The sequence below is a fragment of the Emys orbicularis genome, chromosome 5 (assembly GCF_028017835.1).
Source record: "Emys orbicularis isolate rEmyOrb1 chromosome 5, rEmyOrb1.hap1, whole genome shotgun sequence".
In the NCBI taxonomy this organism is placed as follows: Eukaryota; Metazoa; Chordata; order Testudines; family Emydidae; genus Emys; species Emys orbicularis.
Window position 1 is genome coordinate 128,862,728 of NC_088687.1, and position 9,901 is coordinate 128,872,628.

The following is a 9,901-nucleotide window of genomic DNA, read 5'->3' on the forward strand; positions in this document are numbered from 1 at the left end:
AAGGGATCTGGTGGTCATAGTGGACCACAAGCTAAATATGAGTCAAGTGTAACACTGTTGCAAAAAAAGAAAACATCATTCTTGGATGTATTAGCAGGTGTATTGTAAGCAAGTCATGAGAAGTAATTCTTCCACTCTACTCTGCACTGATTAGGCCTCAACTGGAGTATTGTGTCCAGTTCTGGTCGCCACGTTTCAGGAAAGATGTGGACAAATTGGAGAAAGTCCAGAGAAGAGCAACAAAAATTATTAAAGGTCTAGAAAACATGACCTATGAGGGAAGCTTGGAAAAAATTGGGCTTGTTTAGTCTGGAGAAGAGAAGACAGAGGGGACATAAGTTTTCAAGTACATAAAAGGTTGTTACAAGGAGGACGGAGAAAAATTATTATTCTTAACCTCTGAGGATAGGACAAGAAGCGGTGGTCTTAAATTGCAGCCAGAGCGGTTTAGGTTGGACATTAGGAAAAACTTCCTAACTGTTAGAGTGGTTAAGCACTGGAATAAATTGCCTAGGGGGAGTCTCCATCATTGGGGATTTTTAAGAGCAGGTTGGACAAACGTCTGTCAGGGATGGTCTAGATAATACTTAGCCCTGCCTTGAGTGCAGGGGACTGGACTAGATGACCTCTTGAAGTCCCTTCCAGTTCTATGATTCTATTTGCCTGCCTTAATCACAAAGCCATCCTTTTCCCTTCTTGCAGTCCCCTGCCTTGTTCTCTATATATGTTCCTACTTCTATAGTGAATGAGGCAGTGATCCTACAGACAGCCTCATTCACTACACAACCCTGATTCATTCCCTCAGCACCATCCTGTGCACTGTATGAGGCTGAAGCCTGTGGAAGAAATAGTATATGATCATGTAATTAAAGATAGTATAATACATACACAAGGGGGCTGAATTAAGGATGCCTGTGCAATCTACATTATGGCATTTCCTGACTAAAGTGCTTGATTGTAACAACCCTATCATGCACAGTTGGTAGGCTTTGAATCCTGAGCCTTTGGTACAGGAGCACAGTGTAAGACTGATGATAATTTTCTTCTGCAACCAGCTAATATAATCCCTGGGAGAATGGGCTGCTGGGACCATGTGCTAGGTTTGAGGGGGATGCATCTGGGGTGTGTATGTGTGTGGGGGAGAATCTCTCCTACCCCAGGAGGAAGTTAAGGATTAAGTGCATAATCATTTTTAGCCTTTTTTCCCCCCCCCCCCTCCAAAACTGATTTATCTGAGCCCAGGAAACATCTGACACTTCCAAAGTATGGTCTCTCCAGAAATGGGAACCATAGCTTCAAGAAAATCCCAAAGCCTCTTTTTACTTAATTAATAATTTACTTAAGATCAAATTATGAATTTTCTACCCCATGCCTTCATTGTGTGGTAGATATTGAGAGAATGTGGCTTGGAGATTAGAACATCTCCAGTCTGGCAGGTGGGGCACCCTGCTTTAGTAATATCTAGCTCTTATACCACACTTTTCCCCAGTTGATCTCAAAATCCTTTATAAAGGAGGTTGGTATCATTATTCTCATTCCCCAGGGGAAACTGGGGCACGGAGGCAAAGTTACCTGCTTCTGGGTTGGGGGAGGAAAACATCCTGTGCTTTGCTTCTGAAGGCCTTGTCTACACTTGATCCATTTCTCTAAAAGTTCACTGACTAGTAATTTACTACCATGCTATCTAAACAAGTTCTGAGCAGAACTAGATGACACTAGTTAAAATGCCAGTGGGAAGTCAAAGCTATCTTTCCTACTGTTTGTCGCAACAATGGGAACATTTAAAAAGCTGCCTACTGAACAAATAGGGGAGTGTCTAAAGATAGCGAGGGGAGGGGTTGGGGGGGGGCAGGCTGCTACTAGAAGGGAGCAGAGATCTCTTCATTCACCAAACTCCCTGTGCTGAGGGAACCAGGTTTTTTTGTTTTGTTTTTTCTTGCTGCAGCTCCCTGGGAGACAGCTGCAAACTGCTGGCAAAACTCTCCTCTTTTGCTACAAGCTTCCTCACTAGTTTCTATTCCTGCATATTGAAGACCCTCAGAGTTGATAGTCATCCCCTCACCAATGGGTGAAACCTTTTCTGGCACCCCCGCCAAGGTTATACAGGTTCCTAGAAGAACAGCAGCAACTCACCATGTTAATTGGTAGAATCTTGCTTTGATCTCTTGCTCCAAGTGAGCACACTGGTTGTTTCTAGCATCAGCAAGTGGATTTTTAGATTAAAAGAGCTTTGCTTATCTTTAATGTGACTTTTGTGAGTGAGACGTTCTTTAGTAAGGTTCATGTTGTCATTTCAAACAGTTAAACTTACAAAAAAATTGACATCTGAATTGAAAAGAGAACACAAGGTTATGAATTCCTAAAGTGATTCACCAAGTTCATTGCAAGCAATGCAGGATTTTTTTATTGCATCTGAGTGTTGCATGCAGTGAGTTCCCTAAGTGACACAGCTGTTGGAATCGCACCACTTCCTTAAACTATACCATAGTTTAGTAGACTGCATCATTGGGAGATTTTAACTTGCTCTAAATCTCTGAATTGTTTTAATTTTATAGCACTCCTGTTGATCTTGGTGAGATGGAGACAGAATCCATAGGAAGTAATTCTACAGAATCTCAAGCAAGCTCTCAAGACAATTATGTAAGTAATATTTTGCCATAATTATTCAACTAAACTATAGTCCAAATTAATAATTAGGGCTGTCAAATGATTTAAATCACAATCACAAGATTAAAAAGTCGTGATTAATTAGTTTTAATCACCCTGTTAAACAATAATAGAACACCAATAGAAATTTATTATAAATATTTTGGATGTTTTTCTATATTTTCAAATATTGATTTCAATTACAACACAAAATACAAAGTGTACAGTGCTCACTTGATATTTTTATGACAAATATTTTCACTATAATAAAGATAAATAGTATTTTTCAGTTCCCCTAAGTAGTCTAAAATGTTGTGACCTCTTGAGCAACAAACCAGCAGCACAAGAAGGTCTAGCGTTCTGTACAGTCTTGCTTCCAAGTCTCTGCTTCATCTGATATAGTATTGTTTGTATAGAGCTTTAGTAGACCCTTGAGATGGATCCATATACGTAGGTGCAACATCCCAAAGGCAATCTTTTAAAAGGTGGTGTATGTTCAAGCATTCACTAATACTAAGTTACTGAAATTTGGTTTGGATCTGCCTTTAACACATAACCTATGATACTTTAGTGAAAATAGGACGGTCTAAATGAAATACAGAAATATTGGAATATGAAGATGAAATATTAAATAGATGAGGTGCACGCTGACCTTAATTTCTTAATCACTAATGTAATTTTCTGTTCTAGGATACCTTTTCTGGCACTCCCACCAAGGTTAGACATGTTGACTATCAGGTGGAAGGCGAATTTGACTTGGAGGCATGTTTGAATGAGCCACTTAAAGACTTCAGTACCGTGAGCTAAATGGTGCTCTGTGCAGGCTGTTTTAAGGGAAACATTCTTTTAAAAAATCGTGGCATGTTAGCCTGATATTCTCAAACTGGATGTTGTTCCCTACCTGTCAATAGTGCAGAAGCTTAAGCAAGTTAAAGGGCTGTTCCCTAATTTGTGGTCTGTCTACATATTTTCTGGACCAAATTTGTGTAAAGAATAGAACTTATGTTGTGTAACTTCCTGTTTGACTTCTAATTTATGTATATCAGATGGTTTTACAAGACTGCTTTTTATAATTATTCAGAAGATGGAACTAGTCATAGAAAAAACAGCCAAAGGCAACACAGCTACTCTCCAGCAAACTTAGTTCTGTAAAACTTCAGGTTGTCATTCATTCTTTAACTCATTATTGATCTGGACTAGATACTTGAACTACTGATCTAGAAGGAGGGCTCTGTCCTTGTTTCCAGAATCACCCAACCTCTAACTTTCCTTTTGATTTCCCTTAATTGACAAAGATATTTGTGTAAGTGCTTTTTCCACATTTCAAGGTTTTCCTTTTGTCTGATTCATTTAAAGTAAATTCCTTTCATTTGCAAAAGCTTATTTTGTAATGGTGGGAAAGGACATAATATAAGTTAAATGGAGTTTCAGTATTAAACAAAACAAAATAAAACTGAAGTGTGGCAGTGATGCATTAAGAAGCTGTAGCCTAAATTTGGTACCTGTAAATAGTCATGGATAGACATAACTTATCTAACACTTAGAGAAAAATAAACAATATATCTAGGGAAAGTGCTTGATTTGTATTCACTGTTTTTAATGTAAAACTGTTGTAAATGATAACTTTGTACAGACATTCTACTGAAAGCAGTTAATGTTTCTATTGCTTTTGTATGGGACAGTGTTGCTAAAAATAAAAATACATTAAATATTATGAAATATTTACAAGTCATTTTACAAGAAAAAAGTTTTCCTTATGGAAGTAATAAGAATGAGATTGTTACTTCGAAGAAAGCTCAAGCAATCTGTCCACATATCTATTCAAGTGACATCATCATAGGACCTAATCACATCAGCCATACCATCAGGGGTTCGTTCACCTGCACATCTACCAATGTGATATATGCCATCATGTGCCAGCAATATCCCTCTGCCATGTACATTGGCCAAACGGAACAGTCTCTACGCAAAAGAATTAATGGACACAAATCTGACAGCAGGGCCGGCTCCAGGCACCAGCCCTCCCTTGGGGTGGCACCTGGAGGGGGGCGGCGCTCACCCGGGGAGAGCGGGGCCCCGGCCGGGCTCGCCGCCCTCCCCCCCGGCGCTCCAGCCGGTCGGGGAGAGCGGGGCCCCGGCCGGGCTTGCCGCCCGGCGCTCCAGCCACCAGGGAGAGCGGAGCCACCCTCCTCCCAGCGCTCTGGCCTGCCGGGGAGAAACAGGGCCGCGGCTGGGCTCGGCGCCCTCCCCTGCCACGCTCCCCGGCAGGGGGCGGCGGGGGGCTTTTTTGCCTGGGGCGGCAAAAAAGCCAGAGCCGGCCCTGGACATCAGGAATCATAATACTCAAAAACCAGTGGGAGAACACTTTAACCTGTCTGGTCATTCAATGACAGACCTGCGGGTGGCTATTTTACAACAGAAAAACTTCAAAAACAGACTCCAAGGAGAGACTGCTGAGCTGGAATTGATATGCAAACTAGATACAATCTATTTAGGATTGAATAAGGACTGGGAATGGCTGAGCCATTACAAACATTGAATTTATCTGCCTTTGTAGGTATTCTCACACTTCTTATCAAACTGTCTGTACTGGGCTATCTTGATTAACACTTCAAAAGTTTTTTTTTTCTCTTACTTAATTGGCCTCTCAGAGTTGGTAAGACAACTCCCACCTGTTCATGCTGTGTGTGTGTGTGTGTGTGTGTGTGTGTGTGTGTCAATATATGTTCCATTCTATATGCATCTGAAGTGGGCTGTCCTGTAGCCCACGAAAGCTTATGCTCTAATAAATTTGTTAGTCTCTAAGGTGCCACAAGTACTCCTGTTCTTTTCACAAGTGGGGATTCCTAAACCTAGAGCTCCTTGTCACAGACTAGAACAAGGAATAGCAAGTGTTTTGTTCTAGCTAAAGGGGTCCAGGCCAGGCTTACTGTCAGCTGCCTTTCCCACCTGCTGGACATTGGGACTTATCATCAAAGACTACGGTTGGAAGAGACCTCAGAAGATCATCTAGTCCAACCCCCTGCTCAAAGCAGGACTAACCCCAACTAAATGATCCCAGCCAGGGCTTTGTCAAACGGGCCTTAAAAACATCGAAGGATGGAGATTCCACCACCTCCCTAGGTAACCCATTCCAGTGCTTCACCACCCTGCTAGTGAAATAGTGTTTCCTAATATCCAACCTATACCTCCTGCACTGCAACTTGAGAACATTGCTCCTTGGTCAGTCATCTGCCACCACTGAGAACAGCCGAGCTCCATCCTCTTTGGAACCCCTCTTCAGGTAGTTGAAGGCTGCTATCAAATCCCCCCTCACTCTTCTCTGCAGACTAAATAAGCCCAGTTCCCTTTGCATCTCTTCATAAGTCATGTGCCCCAGCCCCATAATCATTTTTGTTGCTGTCTCCAGATGTGGCCTCATCAGTGCCGAATAGAGGGGAATAATCACTTCCCCCAATCTGCTGGCAATGCTCCTACTAATGCAGCCCAATATGCCGTTAGCCTTCTTGCCAACAAGGGCACACTGTTGACTCTCCATCCAGCTTCTCATCCATTGTAATCCCCAGGTCCTTTTCTGCAGAACTGCCGCTTAGCCAGTCGGTCCCCAGCCTGTAGCTGTGCATGGGATTCTTCCATCCTAAGTGCAGGACTCTGCACTTGTCCTTGTTGAACCTCATCAGATTTCTTTTGGCCCAATCCTCCAATTTGTCTAGGTAACTCTGGACCCTATCCCTACCCTTCAGCATATCTACCTCTCTTCCCAGATTAGTGTCATCCGTGAACTTGCTGAGGGTGCAATCCATCCCATCATCCAGATCATTACTAAAGATGTTGAACAAAACCAGCTCCAGGACTGACCCCTGAGGCACTCTGCTTGATACCGGCTACCAATTAGACATTGAGCCATTGATCATTAAGGAAAGCTGGCTAGATCATCGGGTATAGTCCATTCATCCAATCCATACTTTTTTAACTTGCTGGCAAGAATACTGTGGGAGACTGTATCAAAAGCTTTTCTAAAGTCAAGGTATATCGCTTCCACCGCTTTCCCCATATCCACAGAGCCAGTTATCTCATCATAGAAGGCAATCAGGTTGGTCAGGCATGACTTGCCCTTGGTGAATCCATGTTGACTGTTCCTGATCACTTTCCTCTCCTCCAAGTGTTTCAAAATGGATTCCTTGAGGACTTGCTCCATGATTTTTCCAGGGACTGAGGTGAGGCTGACCAGTCTGTAGTTCCCCAGATTCTCCTTCTTCCCTTTTTTAAAGATGAACACTATATTTGCCCTTTTCCAATTGTCCGGTACTTCCCCCAGTCACCACGAGTTTTCAAAGATTATGGCCAATGGCTCTGCAATCACATCAGCCAACTCCCTCAGCACCCTTGGATGGATTGCAACTGGCCCCATGGACTTGTGCATGTCCAGCTTTTTAAAATAGTCCTTAACCTGTTTTCACCACTGAGGGCGGCTCACCTCCCCATACTGTGCTGCCCAATGCAGCAGTGTGGGAGCTGACCTTGTCTTTGAAAACTGAGGCAACAAAAGCATTGAGTACTTCAGCTTTTTCCCCATCATCTGTCACTAAGTTGCCTCCCCCATTCAGTAAGGGTCCCACACTGTCCCTGACCACCTTGTTGCTAACATACCTGTAGAAACCCTTCTTGTTATCCTTCACATCCCTAGCTAGCTGCAACTCCAGTTGTGTTTTGGCCTTCCTGATTACACCCCTGCATGCTTGAGCAATATTTTTATACTCCTCCCTAGTGATCTAGCCAAGTTTCCACTTTCTGTAAGCTTCCTTTTTGTGTTTAAGCTCACCGAAGATTTCTCTGTTAAGCCAAGCTGGTCGCCTGCCATATTTGCTATTCTTTCTGCACATCGGTATGGTTTGTTCCTGCGCCCTCAATAAGGCTTCTTTAAAATACAGCCAGCTCTCCTGAAGAAGTGTTTTTTTACCCACAAAAGCTTATGTCCAAATAAATCTGTTAGTCTTTAAGGTGCCACCGGACTCCACATTTTTTTTCAGGGGGAGGGATAGCTCAGTGGTTTGAGCATTGGCCTGCAGGTTGTGAGTTCAATCCTTGAGGGGGCCACTTAGGGATCTGGGGCAAAATCAGTACTTGGTCCTGCTAGTGAAGGCAGGGGGCTGGACTCAATGACCTTTCAAGGTCCCTTCCAGTTCTAGGAGATAGGATATCTCCATTAATTATTATTATTTATTTCCCAGCTCTCCTGGACTCCTTTCCCCCTCATATTAGCTTCCCAGGGGATCTTGCCCATCAGTTCCCCGAGGGAGTCAAAAGTCTGCTTTTCTGAAGTCCAGGGTCAGTATTCTGTTGTTCTTCTTTGAGTGCTGTCCCTGTGGGTGCTCCACTCCAGGTGACGGTGCATCCTGGCGCCGTTGATCGGAGATCTTCAGTAGCAGTGCCTGGTCAGGACGCACACGCGCAGCTGCTGTCTCGCAGTCTCGTTAGAGTCTGCCTGAGCGCATGCATCCTGCACCTCCCCTCAGTTCCTTCTCAACCGTCCTTGGCTGAAGACGGGACTCGAGGCAGTGCTAACCTCTTCCCTGGTCTCTGAAGGAAACCAGTACAAAGACAGAAATAGTTAGAAACATCCCAGTTATTTCCCTTCCTTTAGAATACACCTCTACCTCGATATAACGCTGTCTTCGGGAGCCAAAAAAATCTTACCGCGTTATAGGTGAAACCGTGTTATATTGAACTTGCTTTGATCCACCGGAGTGCGCAGCCCTGCCCCCCGGAGCACTGCTTTACCGCGTTATATCCGAATTCGTGTTATATCAGGTAGTGTTATATCGAGGTAGAGGTGTAGTTACCTAGTTTAAAAAAAAACCAAAAAAACCCACCCTTTTTCTTCAAGTTCGTCTCCCGTTGAGACACTCTCCCCTGGCATTCCTAGTGCAATAATGCCAGGGTCTTCAGGATGTAAGAAATGTGCTTCCTGTCAAGAGTCTATACCACAGTCCGACGGACACTCATGCTGTGTGAAGTGCCTCAGCAAGACACACATCCCTGCCAAGTGTGTCCATTGTACCAGCCTCAAAACCAGGGCTCGTCGTGACAGGGATCTGTGGCTGAAAATGTTCCTGATGGAGAAATCCCTACAGCCACCTATGGAGATGGGCAATAGCAAACCCTCTCCCTCACGCTCCCCAGCCAGGTCCGAACAGATCGGGAGCACGGCTTCACCCTCTCATGCGAAGAGGCAGGAAGCCCAACTGTCTCCATCCAGAAACTTTCAAAAGGGTAAAGGGTCTCCTGCGAGATCCTTACCCTCAGTGCTGACAGTGCCGAAAGCAGGCACCTCTAACCCTCCCAGCACCTCAGCCACGGCTCCTGCGGAGCGCAGAGGCAGGGACCTGATTTCCCGTACCGGGAAGGTCTCCTCAGCACCGGTCCCCTTGGCACAAAAATAGACCCGGTGCCGACAGCGCGTTCTGCCCTGGTACCAACAAGAACGTCGGCACCGAGCCTGCCTGCCACTCCAGCAGCAGCAGTGGACCTCCCGCAGGGCGCCTACAAACAGCTCACGGCACTGGGGAAAGCAAAACAGAAGTCAATACAGGCTTCTGAGCACAGATCACGCTCAGCAGGATCACAGCCCAGGGAGTAGCAGCAGCAAGTCTTAAGTCAGGACGACATCTCAGTGGTCTCTGAGCCTGACTCTCCCTCCTTGACGCACAGTGCTCACTCTTTGACCAGCTGTTCTCCCCACCTGACCTGGCTACCTTCACTGACAGCGAGCCTGATATGCAGCAGCAGGCTGAGTTCTCCCCACCTGCCTCTCCTCCTACACCGGAACCATTTGCACCTCCGGTCAAGGCTCACAAGCACCAGCCTCAGTTTCCCTACTTCGCCCCCGTGGGCGGGACCTAACTTCTCTTCTCCCATACTTTGGCCTCAGTGGTATCCTTGGTCAGCTCCTGCTGCCACTCATCCTCATGATTCTTCCACCAGACCACAAGCTTGTGCTGTGCCGCTATCCCCAGCTCCGTCTACTTCTAGAGCACCTGAACCCCGCCCCCCCTGAAGAGGTGGGCTATGGACCATACCCTGATTCACCAACTCCTAACTCTCCATCAGCTCCAGACGGAGCCTTCATGCCTCCGCCTCCACAGAATGTGGACGACTTTAAACAATTCCAAGAACTTTTCAAGAGGGTGACAATCAGCCAGGACATCCCTTTAGAGGAGGTCCAGGAGACACAACACACACTCCTCAAAATCCT

The 9,901-nt window shown here is 45.1% G+C and overlaps 1 protein-coding gene across 1 annotated transcript in view; it reads left to right on the top strand.

Annotated features, from left to right (window-relative positions):
• The window catches only part of SLBP (stem-loop histone mRNA binding protein), a 17,977-nt gene extending 13,640 nt beyond the window's left edge, over positions 1–4,337 (top strand). The window contains exons 7-8 of the mRNA XM_065405285.1: positions 2,556–2,640; positions 3,337–4,337. Coding sequence (XP_065261357.1) covers positions 2,556–2,640; positions 3,337–3,453 — 202 coding nt within the window. The 3' untranslated portion in view covers positions 3,454–4,337. The remainder of the gene's footprint in view (positions 1–2,555; positions 2,641–3,336) is intronic.
• Positions 4,338–9,901: the final 5,564 nt, after the last annotated feature.